General features: G+C 42.1%; 6 protein-coding genes across 7 annotated transcripts; 3 read left to right on the top strand and 3 right to left on the bottom strand.

The window, feature by feature from the left end:
* The first annotated feature begins 260 nt into the window (after positions 1-260).
* Positions 261-1,704, top strand: LOC6598617. Its single transcript, XM_002023826.2, has 2 exons — positions 261-974; positions 1,035-1,704. Exons 1-2 carry the CDS (start codon positions 666-668, stop codon positions 1,650-1,652), a joined length of 927 nt encoding a protein of 308 aa, XP_002023862.1. The 5' UTR covers positions 261-665; the 3' UTR covers positions 1,653-1,704.
* A 1,437-nt stretch (positions 1,705-3,141) lies between these two features.
* LOC6598616 (glutathione S-transferase 1-1) lies at positions 3,142-3,839 on the bottom strand. Its single transcript, XM_002023825.2, has one exon. It carries the CDS (start codon positions 3,837-3,839, stop codon positions 3,198-3,200), a length of 642 nt encoding a protein of 213 aa, XP_002023861.1. The 3' UTR covers positions 3,142-3,197.
* Positions 3,840-5,047: 1,208 nt separating this feature from the next.
* Positions 5,048-14,995, top strand: LOC6598611 (glutathione S-transferase 1-1). Of its 2 annotated transcripts, none has more exons than XM_026984470.1 (2): positions 5,048-5,101; positions 14,270-14,995. In XM_026984470.1, the coding sequence occupies exons 1-2, from the start codon at positions 5,063-5,065 to the stop codon at positions 14,927-14,929; spliced, it is 699 nt and encodes a 232-aa protein (XP_026840271.1). In that variant the 5' UTR covers positions 5,048-5,062; the 3' UTR covers positions 14,930-14,995. The 2 variants fall into 2 exon arrangements, with proteins under 2 accessions (XP_026840271.1, XP_002023856.1); XM_002023820.2 differs by lacking the exon at positions 5,048-5,101 and adding an exon at positions 14,098-14,154.
* Positions 5,506-6,233, bottom strand: LOC6598615 (glutathione S-transferase D4). The gene has a single exon (XM_002023824.2). It carries the CDS (start codon positions 6,211-6,213, stop codon positions 5,566-5,568), a length of 648 nt encoding a protein of 215 aa, XP_002023860.1. The 5' UTR covers positions 6,214-6,233; the 3' UTR covers positions 5,506-5,565.
* Positions 7,061-9,459, bottom strand: LOC6598613 (glutathione S-transferase D7). Its single transcript, XM_002023822.2, has 2 exons — positions 8,818-9,459; positions 7,061-7,805 (listed from the first exon to the last, which is right to left on the bottom strand). Exons 1-2 carry the CDS (start codon positions 9,433-9,435, stop codon positions 7,143-7,145), a joined length of 1,281 nt encoding a protein of 426 aa, XP_002023858.2. The 5' UTR covers positions 9,436-9,459; the 3' UTR covers positions 7,061-7,142.
* Positions 12,715-13,839, top strand: LOC6598612 (glutathione S-transferase 1-1). Its single transcript, XM_002023821.2, has 2 exons — positions 12,715-12,775; positions 13,118-13,839. Exon 2 carries the CDS (start codon positions 13,124-13,126, stop codon positions 13,751-13,753), a length of 630 nt encoding a protein of 209 aa, XP_002023857.1. The 5' UTR covers positions 12,715-12,775; positions 13,118-13,123; the 3' UTR covers positions 13,754-13,839.
* Positions 14,996-15,003: the final 8 nt, after the last annotated feature.

The raw sequence follows: 15,003 nt of genomic DNA, 5'->3' as shown, positions 1-15,003 counted from the left end.
CTTTAATTTACAGAAAATGTTGTCTTTGAGAGGCTTTTGTTATCGTTTAGTTTTCATAGCGAACGTTGCCAGGGACGACCACCCCCACCCTCGTCCTGGCCCTTCCATGGGCCTCTCCTTATGTGTGTTCACCTGTCCGCTGTGTCCGTGAGCGGTGGGCGTGAGCGGGGGGCGTGCTGGTGCCGAAACTCGGTCAAAATATTCCCGTTCGTGTCTAAAATTATACGACTACATAATTTTTCCCAAGCTATGTTTCGTTTATTTTTTATTGATTGCTAACAAAGTTTCCAATTCAATGCACCTTATAGCGGGTCTCGGCCTGGGAGTTGGGGAGCCACTCGAATGGACAGTGTTTGATTGGCATCACTTGAAATTTTAGGGTTTTACAATCAAGATACATACTCAGTCACGTCCTCATCGCGTGCTGGTTTCTTGTGAGGGCCGTTGAAGGACATGGTCGGTAATTATGGCCAGCACTGTAAGGATTACCCCGGAATCTCAGGGCCGCTGGATCATCTACCTGTATTGAACCGACAGGTAAATGAAACAATGGCTCATTTGGGAGGATTCTGGAAAAGGGACATTATTCTGGAATTAAATTCCCGGAAAATGTGACATAAATTGCAAAATAATGTAAGAAAAAAGGCCTCAGAAGGTCTGAGCGAATGCGAGCCTATAAAGAGCCCAGCCAGGACACGCAGCAGGATCAGTCGATAGCCGAAGACCAAGTGATGAAAATGTTACGCATACAATGCCAAAACCATTCGGTGTTGCTCCTGCTGCTGATGATTCGAGGAGCACTCTGTGTGCCAGCACTGGACGCGACACCCCCGGCAGCCACACCAAATACCATCGACGAGAGTGACAAGCTGCCCGAGGGAAGGCCCTTACAGGGGGAGATTCCTCTTCCCAACAGCAACACCAAAAGCAATGAGACAAGCCCACAGGTGGCAGAGTCTTCTGAACCATCGCCGGTAAGTTCTCTAAGTACTTGAGTGTGACCTAAATGATGATCCTCCCCATTTCGCTTGCAGCCCGATAATGAAGCCAGTGCCAGCTCAATCGATCCCACAACCATCTATGCAGGCGGACTCATCACACCGGAGGCATTCCAGCAGTATCTGAGCCAGTACGGAGCCGCTGCGTATGCTCCCTTTGGGGGCAGCTACCCAGCTCCGATATCCGCTGGAGCGCCTGGCCTCTATCCCTATCCGGGTCCCATTGTGGTGCAGACCGGCTATGAGGGTTTCCTGGTGCCCGCAAATGCCGCTGGCCAAGCAGACACCACCGCTGTGGTGGCACCTGCCTCAGAGTCATACTCTTCGAACAATCCTCTGATAGCCTTTGCCTCCAAGCTGCTGCCGACCATCCTGATGTCCACGCTGTTCCGCATCGCCGCTGTGGTGCTCTCCGCCGTCGGAATTATACTGTTCGGAAGTGCCATCACCAATGCTCTGTGCCGGATGACCCCCATCTGTGATATACCCGCCAAGGCAGTGGATATCCTGCGCACGGGCGGAGCCCAGGATGTGGGCCGCATGCTTGCCGATGAGATGACTCCGGAGCGGGTGCGACGTGCCACAGAATTCGTGCGGAATGCCATCCGCAAGTATCGGCAACTGCAGAAGCTTGTGGAGCCCGAGTCCAGCTAGGTGGAATGCAACGTAAGTGCTGGAAGGGCCGGAGGGTTTTAGATTTATTGTTCGCTCGTTAATTAAATGAAATGAAAAATGTACTTTTAATGTGGTCATCAAAAAACCATTTTACTTTTAATTGTCACTGGGGGCGATCATTCGACCATTTGCCTTCCCCCTGACCTGGGCTCCAGCGCAAACTTATCACGCAGCCCTCTCACAGCTTTTATGGCACAGTGAGCATTGTAAAGTATGTGAACCGCTGGCATATGTAACTGTGTGTGTGTGTGTGTGTTCAATGCCACAAGGTGCACGTTTGTTACTTAACTAAACTTGCGAATGTTCTAATCGTCGAACAGTCGGTCAATGGCCCAGCCGCAGCACGGTCCGGGGACTGTAGAGACGGGGAGATTTATGGGAGGGGATAATCATCGCGTGCATTCAACTTTATTGCGATTGCAATGTGGAAAAGTCGTGCCCGGCAACTGGAATTCCCATAGCTACTAACAAGTGTACAATCTCACTTTTCTGATCAATGTCAATTAGATGGATTGCGCTTAGAGTGGCAAGTAATGGTGGAACCCCATCTGGAGAGCTTAGAAAGTGATGAGAATTTCGCTAAAAACATTTCTAATAGTGTGTTATCACAAGAATCTCTTATAGTCTCTGAGACCTAGGAGTAAAAAAAGACGCTTAACAAGACGAACATTCAGACTGACAAACAGACATGGCTCAGTCGACTCGGCTATTGATACTGATCAAGAATATATATACATACATATGTACTTTATGGGGTTGAAAACGCTTTCTTCTGGGCGCTACGCACATCCACTGAAATGTAAAGATATTAATTTACAACAATTCTTAATACTTGCTGTTCATTTTTTAAATTAAAGATCTTTCTTCTTAGTATAATTGTTTGTTGGTCATTTCTGAATACACAATGAATTTCTAAAAGGGGATTAACAACCAATTAATGCCAACTCAAGGTCATGTTCAGGGCTACTGAACTGTCGGGCTCGGCTCGCATCGACAAAAGAATTTCAGTCGCTTTTTTTCCTCGTATGTACATATATGTATGTATATTTTTTGTTAGATTCTGTAACGCCTAGAAGGTAACGTTTCCGACCCCATAAAGTATATATATTCTTGATCAGAATCAAAAGCCGAGTCGATTGAGCCATGTCTGTGTATCCGTCTGACTGTCTTGTTTGACGCCTAGGTATCAAAGAGCATCAAAATTTTGTATCCAGACCTGTGATATCACACTGAAACTTTCGGTGTGCACTCTTTGTCGTGGGGAACCATACTGATTGCAGCGAGAGTTTTTTAGAGAACGTTTAGAGAGTTCAGAAGGTTCAATAACGGAATTTTGCAAAACTAAATGCTAATATCAAAATACTACGCTCTTGAAAGGTCAAATATCCCGACCTATCCCAACCCATTACATATGTAATTACATATATATAATTGTATTACAGAAGCGGAAATAATTATAACGAGTATATCAGAGAATATATATGTAAGTATATTTGACAGTATGATCATTTCTGCATATCACTCTTACTGGCGATTGGACTGCATGAACTTTTTGAGCAGCACTACACCCTCCCAGTTTTCCTCCCAGCCTGGGGTCACCTCCTTGGCCTTCTCGTACCACTTGGCCACATTCGGATATTGGCTGATGTCATAGTCAACCACCTCGAATGTCGACACAGAGGACAGAATGGCGATGTCGGCGACAGTCAGGCTAGCTCCAGCAACAAAATCATCCTCCTCCAGGAAGGTGTTCAACAGCCCAAAGGCCTTATCCACTTTCAGCATTGCCTCTGGATTTGCTGGCGTCTTGTCACGTATCTGCGGAAAGATAGCCTGATAGAAGCTTTCGAACATGCTGCCCATGTCGAAGTAGAGGCGTTGGTTGATCACAGCCCGCTTCTGGGGATCTGCGGGATAGAGGGAGTGGTCGTCCTTGCCGTACTTCTCCACCAGGTAAATCATGATGGCTCGCGACTCCCAAATTATGAATCCATTGTCCACGAGGGTGGGAATTGTGTGCTGGGGGTTCAGCTGTACAAACTCCGGCTTCAGCTGCTCCCCCTCCAGCACATTGACAAACTTCAGGTTAAGGTCAACTCCCAGCGCCTTGGCCGTCATCATGACGGAACGACAAGGAGCCGAGCCCGGGTGGTAGTAGAAATCCATGATGAAGAACGTGCCGCTTGTGTGACCTCCAGAAACTGTTCTGCTACTGAACGTTTAAAATCAAACGACTAGCTTTTATAGCTAAGGTCCGAGGCACCCGAAATCATATCGATCGGCATACTCGCACTTGCCACATTTTATACGTTGGGATGATAACATTTGATTGCAATTAAGTATTTGCTTTGGTATGGACATTAAGTGGCTAATGGATAGATAATTTATTCCTGCCTCATTGTAGTTTACAAGTACTAGCTCTGACATTTGTTTTTAAATAATTTAATTTTTATTTAATATTAACAGAACTGGGTCCCAGGGACTTCGGGTCTAGCGTTCGGCTACCGCGACGTCATCATGAGCCAAACGCAGAGAGACCATCATTATGTTTTGACAAAAATATGAGATTGGGGGCTCTCTTCGTTTTCTTTGCGATTTCTGTCTTCTGTTGTGCCTCCAGCTTATTTTAATGTACGGTATCTATGTATGTACATATGTATATACCATATGCCATTTTTCCCCTTTGCTGTCTGACAGAAAAAGACCACGCATACACGGTCTCTCACTGAGCAGAACACTTTTTCTCTCTTCGGTTGTGCTTTCGGTTGAGCCGACGCACGATCGTGTCTCTACGATCAGTTGATGAGCAGAACCAAAAAAGTGTCTGAGTGAAGATTTTTTTTGGGTTTATGTTTATTTATTTATGTTTTCCGCATCTATTGGGTTATTGTTTTGTGATATTTATATTTTAATACATTCGCAAATTTTCTGGAAACTGAACAAATATGATCAAGAAGAGATGTGATGATAATGGAGGTTATACCCATTCTAAATTCAATTAAATTTAAGGGCCTATAGTGAGGCAAGTGATCGTTGATATATGCACCAAACCTATAAGCCCTAATACATACGCTAAAGACACTTTTTTCTTTGGCTCGCGACAAAATGCTGAGTGAAAAACTGTAACAAAAGAGAGGTGCAAGAGGTCTCTGCTTGAGCGAGTTGAGCAAAAACAGATTTGATCGAGTCTTTTCTGTCTCTTATCTCAGCGTATCCATAAATGAGAGTTTTTTTTCAAACACTCCGAAAGTGTTATTTCCTTTTTTTTTACCCCTAAATGTTTTCAAAGTTAAGGCGTCTTTTTCTAGTGATCCAAAGATTCGTTATGCCACCATTTATATGGTATGCGATTAACAAAAGAGTATTCCCCTTCCAGAAGGGCGATTATAATGATTGTGCATAATTATAGGTCCTCGGCTAATGACCAGGTAAGAACGTAGTACATTCTCGTACCCTCTCCAAGTGTAATTACGAGTACATTTAAAGTATACAAAAATAATAGTAAGCAGAAGGGGAGAATGGGGAATATTATTTCACAACCTGACGTCAGAATCATAGAAATCGATAGGAACATATGGAGAGCATGAGTAATCAAAATTAGTACTGGCTTCATATCATGTCGTACCGTTGGCTTCATATCGATTAGTGTCCAAAAATAGATTAAATTAGGTAAAACATTCAATACAAACTAGTGGCCTGCAAGCAACCCCATTTTGCTCGAGTCACTGGTAAATATTTGTTGAGAGACAAGGACTTTATATCTTATTAAACCTAATCAAGAATGTTAAGATGTAAAAATATATAGTTAAAATATTTCGTTTCACATTTTCTAATTTTTTAATTTATTTAATACAAATAAAATAATCTAAAAGCATAAGAAAAGCTTGTCATTTCACTTGAATTCCGGTTTCTTTTCATCAAAGATGTGTTTCCTTGAGTATAAGCCTTCCACGGTTTCCTCCCAGCCCGGAGTCACCTTCTTCGCGTTTGCGTACCATCTGGCCACATTCGGATACTTCTTTAGATCGAAGTCCACCAGCTCGATCGTGGAGATGGTAGCCAGAATGGAAATGTCCGCGATGGTTAGCTGGCTTCCAGCCACATATTCCTGACCCTCCAGGAAGGTGTTGAGAAGCGTGAAAGCATTTTCCACTTTCGCCCAAGCTGCAGCGTCGCCGTAATTGCCAGTTCGGAAAATGGGGTAGTAGTAGCTGGCAAAGGCGTCGTACATGGTGTTCATATCGAAATAGAGTCGCTGGTTGATCAAAGCCTGCTTTTGAGGATCCTTGGGGTAGAGGGAGTCATCCTTGCCGTACTGCTCAACCAGATAAATGAGGATGGCACGCGACTCCCAAAGGACGAAGCCGTTGTCAACGAGTGTGGGTATAGTGTGCTGTGGGTTTATTTTCAAGAACTCCGGCGTCAGGTTCTCTCCCAATTTGATGTTCAGAAGCTTTTTGTTCAAGGACACACCCACAGCCTTGGCTGTCATGAGAACGGCCCGACTGGGTCCGGGACTAGGCAAGTAGTAGAGGTCCATGCTGATGCTCGCGAATAAACTACCTTTTTTGCTACTGACTGAAAGTGAACTAATGTGAAAACCGCCGCAGCACTCAGTTATATAGCTAAACCCATCTGAAATTATCTACGTTTTTTGTTTTGACTTTTAGCAAAAAATGATGGTCATTGTTTGAAATCACAATTGAGATTTGAATTCATTATCAAATACATTTGGTACATATAAACATTTTTGAGTTCATTTGGCAATATACATTTTGATGTGACATTCATTCATATTACCAGTTGAATATTAGAATAATCGTACTTCAGATTAGTAATAAGCTGGCAAACTTTTCCAGGGTTGTATAGTACAGAAGGAGCTACGTAAATATGACGTCTCTAGTATTGATTGAGATAAAATTTATATCTGCTCACAATGAGGTCTCTATCGTCATCAAAACCGAGTATAAATATGTACCAAAAAGTGACAAATCTATCTATATTAACTTGTTTGAGATTGCTGTGGAAATTTGTTGGTCATTGATGTATAAACATGGTACATTTGCGGCAATTAGCAACCAAAATGTATAAGTGAACAATGTTGTTGTTATCGGATTGGTTTATCAGCCACTCCAAGGTTGAATGACCGAGAGCTGACACTCTGAAACTTTCTTATCAAAATTGTAGAGGCAAATAAACAATACATTTTATGTGTATGTTTCATGTGTGTCTAATTTAGAAAGATATCTTTTTAAGACTCCGCCCAAGGTGGCCTGGGCGAAAACAGCCAGACTATCGCCATTCTCATGGTCGCTCCTTTTCTGAAAGATACTCAAGATTCCAAACGGATTCTTTATCCATATTCCCCCAGAGGTTCAATTGAAAAATACGGTTATTAGATAACTACAAACAGTAGTTAATGTATTTATTAAATACAAACACAATTCTAACTAACAATTAGAGTTTTTCTTAGGCCTTCTTTGGCTGAAGTAATTCTTTCATAATTTGGAGGCCTGGCGAGGTCTCATCCCAGCCGGGGGTCACCTTCTTTGCGTTTGCGTACCACCTGGCCACATTCGGATACTTCTTCAAGTCGAAGTCCACCACTTCGATCGTGGAGATGGTAGCCAGAATGGAAATGTCCGCAATGGTTAGGTTGCTGCCAGCCACGTATTCCTGATCCTCCAGGAAGGTGTTGAGCAACTCAAATCCATTTTCGATCTTCTTCCACGCCTCAGGGGGCCCAAACTTTCCAGTTTTAAAGGCCGGGTAGTAGTAGCTGGAAATGGCGTCATAAAGGGTGGCCAAATCGAAGAACAGACGCTGGTTCACTACAGCACGCTTTTGAGGATCCTTGGGGTAGAGGGAGTCATCCTTGCCGTACTTCTCAGCCAGATAAATGAGAATGGCACGCGATTCCCAAAGGACGAATCCGTTGTCTACGAGGGTGGGAACGGTGTGCTGTGGATTGATTTTCACGAAGTCCGGCTTCAAGTGGTCCCCCTCAAAGGCATTCACGACGACTTTCTTGTTGAATTCCACGCCGACAGCTTTGGCTGTCATGATAACAGCGCGACTGGCCCCGGGGCTAGGCATGTAGTAGAGATCCATATTAGGAATCGCGATTGTACGGTTTTACTCGAGAGAGAAAGAAATTCAACTGAATTTTTGCTGTCAGAGCAAGTCCCTTTTATACCAAATTGTATTGAGATTATATATGTTTACATTTACATATATTAAGATTGCGGTGTACATTTGTATATCATTTATGATTAAAAATGTTTTATTTATGACCATTAGCAACAAACATACATACATTGCTTTGCGATGGTATTTTTTTATAATCTTGCCTAGCTGTGAACTCTTAAGAAAAAATTTATTAATAATAATCCCATAATGGAATCACATTAGTTAACTGGCTAAAGTGTTTCTTCTACACATACAAGAAGGATTTAAGGACAAATGTTCAGACTTTTCAATCTTGACAACTGAAAACCACTTTGCATCTCAAGACCAATCACTACTGTACCAGTTTGTCCTTCTAGAACGAGAATTTTCTTCATGCTAAATTTTTGTCTGTATCCTTTTCTTTATGTCCTTTTCAGAACAATCGAAAATGTTAGCACATATTCTAGCACCATTGGGTATGTATGTACTTCATTCACCATTGCACACTCTTTGTCTTGCAATGGGTGTAAATGTAGAGTTGCGGCCGTAGCAACAACTCACAATCTTCCCCCTCGTTTTGCCATTACGATTGATGGTGATAGCCTACTATCAAATTTTTCCAATCAGTAACTTTGTAAACATTTTTCCAATCGCACTATTTATCTTTATCTGATCGCGTTCCACTCGAACGATGAGTCTTCAAGGGTGTTTGATGTTTTGGGTCAGTTACAGCGTATGGTAAAGTTGTGAAAATAATCAAAATCCATATAGTAAAAAGCCATCTTTCGGGAAAAGATCAGAGCCCACTCTACGATGACCCAAATATAAACCAATAATGCATGTAGGTACATGAGAACTTAGGTACTTTTTAATATAATAATTATAATATATAATAATATAATATAATATAATATAATAAAATATAATTATAGAATTAATTTTAGTTTTCCTTTGCCTTGGCCTTCATGTCCTCGATCATCTTCTTCAGCTGCTGGAGACCTTCCCAGTTCTCCTCCCAGCCGGGAGTCACCTTCTGGGCATTTGCGTACCACTTGGCCACATTCGGGTACTTCTTCAAATCGAATTCAGCTATATCGAATGTGGAGACAGTCGACAGGATGGCAATGTCAGCCACGGTTAGCTGGCTGCCAGCCACGTAAGTCTGTCCCTCCAGGAAGGTGTTGAGGAATTCAAAGGAGGTTTCTACCTTCTTCCATGCCTCAGCGTCGCCGGGCTTTCCAGTGCGGAAAATTGGGTAGTAGTACTTGGCAAAGGCGTCATATAGGCTGCTCAAATCGAAATAGAGACGCTGGTTCACTACAGCACGTTGTTGGGGGTCCTTGGGGTAGAGGGAGTCGTCCTTTCCGTACTTCTCCACCAGGTAGGTGGCGATGGCACGCGACTCCCAAATGGCGAATCCGTTGTCCACCAGAGTGGGAATGGTGTGCTGGGGGTTGATCTTAATGAATTCGGGAGTCAGTTGCTCTCCCGCCATGGTGTTCAAGAGCTTCTTGTTCAACTCCACTCCCAGAGCCTTGGCCGTCATGATGACAGTACGGCAACCACTTCCACCGGGCAAATAATAGAAATCCATGTTGAGAAATGAGATTGTTAGCTGTGTTGCTCGCTGGAGGGGAAAAAGTATACTGACTTGGGACAGGCAGAACCATCTATATATATAGTACAATATTACTGATTTCATTTGTTTGATATTGTATGTATGTGGAAGTAACCGATGTTTGTATGGAAAAGTGCTTGTCATGGTGAGCATGAATTATTGTTTGGTTTTTTCGGGGAAAGCTTTTGGGGCACACACAAATGGGTATTTATGTCTCCAAGGGAATTTTTTTTCGGGACTATATACTTTTTATCCATGTATCCCCACAAGGATTAATAATCTATTGTCTATTAATGACTGTAGGAATACCATAAAGACCTTATCTATGCCCTAGTAGAGCTAATTCTAAGTAACTACGAAGATCAAACAGTAAAGCACCCGGATTTAATGATATTCCTCTCCCTATGTTAATATACACTGAACTTGTACTATCTAAAGCTTTTTAGGCTTCCATCGTTTCTCTTCCAAAGATGAATTCTCTTTATTTCTGTATCTCTTTCGGCAGTGAGACTCTTTAGTTTAGGTTTGTTTCTTTCCTTTTTTGTTTGGGGAACCAGAGGGGGACCTGTGACGCATACCTATTCGAATGCTGTCCAACTGGTTCTCTTGGTTTGCTGTGACCTTTCTCTACATTTTACGCTACAATTTTGGCCGGCTCTTTCTTGAATCAACCAAAAACCAGTTATTGGCGAACTTCCATTGTTTATGTTTTTTTATTTCCCATGATTCAGTGTATTTCCAAATTCTATGCAAATGAGTAAGTTCTAGGGGTTTTACCTTCTATACCATATACCTACATACATACGTATGTATATGTGAGAACATAAATACATATACTCGTAGCATACTGGGTATATAGAAGGTGTACACACGAGTACCTTTTTCGATTTCACAACTAAGAGTCGGATGTTTCTGGAACGCTATTAAGAGTATTTTGTTTGCCGCACTCAATCGCCGAGTGACGTGTCTGTCCCCCACGAACTAGTAGGCTCTTTCATGTTTTGTTATTGAATTTTTTTGGCTGGTCATGCTGATGGCTGATTTTCCTGATAAGAGGAATAGCTGTGGACATAGCGGGCGCCCACCCACCCCCTACAAGTTATCGGGGAATAGTCTAGAGGTGTACAAAATATTATGAAATCCGAAGTATATGTACCCTATTAGTTGACAAAATTGTCATTGTCATTGTTATAATTTGTTTAAAGAAAACTTATCATTGCACGTAGCTTTGATTTAATGGAAGTAGGTGATAAGTAGGAACATCCTGAATATATCATTAATGTGGCCACCAACCTATTGCCTAATTATAGTAACCTCTACAGGAGTAGAGCAGATATTGGGATGATTTATCTAAGGAACACTTTATTTTATCTAAATGTAATCATGTACTATAGCTGCGGACAAGCTAAGGTCGTCAAAGCACTATACGTTGAGGAATGAAATAAAGAGAACATCTTTGTTATTCTGTTGTGGCCATTAATATATTAACATGATAATTATAGACCAATATTGTTCACTAATTTGAAATTCGCATGTCCTTTGGGTATAAAAATGACTAACCGGCCCAGTTCTTTAGACTTTCCGGCTGAGTAACAATCGATAAGAAACTACGTATTCGGAATGACTTTTAGTTTCGACTACCCAATGTGGGTTACTAACTAATTCAATGAGTCACACTCGATTCAATATCAAGGTTGCAGTTTGGCTAAACTTTGGGTATTTTAGCATGATTTATTTATGCGGCCCATACATACAGATATACATATGTACATATGTATGTACAAACGGATTTGTGCTTGGAAAAGTACAGTAGGCACAGCAAAAGTATCACACCACTTTACTTGGGAATTTCTGCCAACTGTTGCTGTGGCGGCTGTCAGATACGAGTGTAGTGTTTGCCAGCCGGCCGGCATATGGGCTCTTATCGCGTTTGTTGTTTGCCTCGGGTTTCGTCTTTCTCCGCTTTTGTTTTTCACATATTGTGCACTCGATAAATGTGTTTATTTTTAAGTGAAATTCGCATTTGTTGCTCGATTACCAAAGAACTTCTGTTCGGATCTACACAGAACACAGATGTTTGCTAAAAAAATGTGCCCCAACAACTGAATAATAATAAATGAGCGAGACAAAAAAAAAAACAAAAACACGAAATGGAATTTTAAGAGAAGAGAGACGCGAAAAAAAAGAGCAATAGCAACGTTCCGCTACGGAATCATTAGAAAGTTGCAGCTTTCTGTGGCAGCTGCAGGCCAGACCAGAGGAGGCAGCCACGCCTACATGCACAGGCACCTTGTATATCAAGCGCTTTTTATTCACTCTGCTAGCATTACACATTCATCCAATAAATGTATGTATGTGTGTGCATGGGTGTGTATGGGTGTATATAAGAGCACTACATAGCGGACACGAAAAACAACTCGCGGCTGTTTCTCTTTACAGTGCACTATGGTCCGAACGACCACTTTTGTTGACCAAAAACCTAATTTTTAAAAGTCAAAACTAGAACTTGGTTTTGATCACTCTGCATTACAAAAAGAGCTGTGCAACCCCATCTGTTTTTATCGTAAAGCACTTGAAGTGATAAAGTGCCATATTAATAACCATTTTAAATCTCTCAAAAATTAAAAAACGCCAAGACCAGATTAAATTTTTTTGATGAATCTTAATCAGTCGGGTTTTTACTACGTGTTTTGAGTTTTGAACTGTATCTAGTAGTTGTGATGTCTTCGTAATTGAAGGTTAAATTGAGGCCTTCAACATGTGCCAACTTTTAATGAAAACTAATTTTTGTACAGGTGTACAAAGTGGGTCCTACCTAGTCCCACCCTGAAACCTTTTGTGTGTCGGAGATTAATAAATTCTTTTTTAAATGTATATAGCAAGAATTTTATTTTTATTTAAGTCAAAAATTTTGTTATGCGTGCAACGCTGTTTTTTAAAATAAAATATGCTTAATACTTCTTTTTCACTATAACTAATAATTTAAGTATGAATTATTAAAAAAAAAGTCGGTGCTACACCCATTTTTTCTTAAATCCACTTCTTATTGATTATATATATATACATATATCCAATACAAAAAAACTAAATAAAAAATTCTTGTTCCGTTCGGGAGTTATTCATTTTGACCAACAAAAGTGGTCGTTCGTACCATAGTGCAGTGACGTGACTCCCCCCGACCGACCAGCCACTGGGTCGCTGGTTTGCCGGCTTGCTCTCGGAGACTATAAAAGCCCACTGCCACTCCGTAGTCTGCTCATAAGTTTTTCAAATTTGGTACAGTGTGCTTCGCGAGATTTCCAACAAACAAACAACTGTAAGTTTCCATCCTCTCCCCCTGTGTGTGTGTGTGTTTTAGTGTGGCAAAAAAATAAGGAACAGTGTGCAAAAGAAATATGAAAAAAAGTACCCAAACGAAGGAAGCGTAGGAGCAAAGACTATACAAGTGGAGTGGTATTGTATAGTCTTTGGTAGGAGCTAGCTATTTATGACATCATCATGGGAGTAATTTATCAAGTGAATTCTTATAATCGCCGGCCAATTAATGTCTGCCTTTGTCTGAGAACTGAAATTATAGAGCGTGTCTACTATAATTGATGAATATCTTTGCTGTTCTGTTCTATTCTGACCTGTTCTGTTCTGTGTGATTTCTCTTCAGTACAAAATGGCTGATTTTTACTACTTGCCCGGCTCCTCGCCCTGCCGCTCTGTGATCATGACCGCCAAGGCCGTCGGTGTTGAGCTGAACAAGAAGCTGCTCAATCTGCAGGCCGGAGAGCATCTGAAGCCCGAGTTCGTGAAGATCAATCCCCAGCACACAATCCCCACTCTGGTGGACAACGGTTTCGCCCTGTGGGAGTCGCGCGCCATTCAAGTCTATCTGGTGGAGAAGTACGGCAAAACCGATTCTCTGTACCCCAAGTGCCCCAAGAAGCGCGCCGTGATCAACCAGCGTCTGTACTTCGATATGGGAACGCTGTACCAGAGCTTCGCCAACTACTACTATCCCCAGGTGTTCGCCAAGGCCCCCGCTGATCCCGAGGCATTCAAGAAGATCGAGACTGCCTTCGAGTTCCTGAACACCTTCCTGGAGGGTCAGGAGTATGCTGCCGGCGACTCCCTCACCGTCGCCGACATTGCTCTGGTGGCCACTGTATCCACCTTCGAGGTGGCCAAATTCGACATCAAGAAGTACGCCAATGTGAACAAGTGGTACGAGAACGCCAAGAAGGTCACCCCCGGCTGGGAGGAGAACTGGGCCGGCTGCCTGGAGTTCAAGAAATACTTTGATTAAGTTAGCACCTGCCTGATATTCGAGTGTTTTTATACACATAAATATATTTGATCTAATATTTATTCACGTTACAAAACAATTCCAAATTGGCGTGTATCCATTTGCAAATTGCAATAATTTATTCACATTAAATGAGTGTTCATTTCTTTGAATGCAAAACAACAAAACAATGAAAAACTATTGAGAACGGCATTTTATTGTGTGGGTTGTTGGTGGGTGAAGAGCAATTTAATTCTCTTAGGGCGTTCTGTGCATTTCTCTCTCTCTCTTAAATTGTAAAAGGGCTCTTTTTCATCTGCTCATAAAAGCTTAAGCATTTGCCGGCCGTTTTACAGTTTGATTTGTGAGATAGAGCCAGCAGGAAATCGCCAATAAAGAAGAATAGCAAACGCGTGCAAAAAGTAAAGTGGAAAAAGCTAAACATCAAAATTCTTTTCCATAGTTCCCCTTGAAAGAATATTCCTAAGTCGTACATTATTTTCCGTGCTAATGTTCTGAAATTGTAAATTCTTATAGACCTTCATAATGGACTTTTACTACATGCTGTACTCGGCACCCTGCCGTTCCATTCTCATGACGGCCAAGGCATTGGGTTTGGAGCTGAACAAAAAGAAGGTTGACCTGGATGCTGGCGATCATCTGAAACCGGAATTCGTGAAGATCAATCCTCAGCACACGATTCCAACTCTGGTGGATGGTGACCTTGCGGTGTGGGAGTCGAGGGCCATACTCGTTTACCTGGCAGAGAAGTACGGGAAGGACGATTCGCTGTACCCCAATGATCCCCAGCAAAAGGCTGTGGTCAATCAACGCCTATTCTTCGATTTGGGTACGCTCTATCAGAGCTATGTGTACTACTACTATCCGCAATTGTTTGAGGATGTCCAGAAGCCGGCAGATCCCGAAAATTTCAAGAAGATCGATGCGGCCTTTGAGCTGTTCAATACCCTACTGGAGGGACAGCTGTATGCCGCATTGAACAAGCTGACCCTCGCTGATTTTGCTCTCCTGGCCACCGTCTCCACCTTCGAGATCTCGGAATATGACTTCAGAAAGTTCCCGAATGTGGTCAGATGGTATGAGAATGCGAAGAAGGTTATTCCCGGATGGGAGGAGAACTGGGAGGGCTGTTTGTACTACAAGAAATTGTATTTGACTGAAATCTTGAAAAAGTAATGCATTTAAATTGAGCTATTAATAAAGAGTACCCACAAATGTGTGTTCTTACTTTGCGACTACTAAGTCATTGA

Source organism: Drosophila persimilis, unplaced genomic scaffold (genome assembly GCF_003286085.1).
Source record: "Drosophila persimilis strain 14011-0111.01,24,50 unplaced genomic scaffold, DperRS2 tig00000000-arrow-pilon, whole genome shotgun sequence".
Lineage (NCBI taxonomy): Eukaryota > Metazoa > Arthropoda > Insecta > Diptera > Drosophilidae > Drosophila > Drosophila persimilis.
This window is presented reverse-complemented; position numbering and strand designations above follow the sequence as displayed.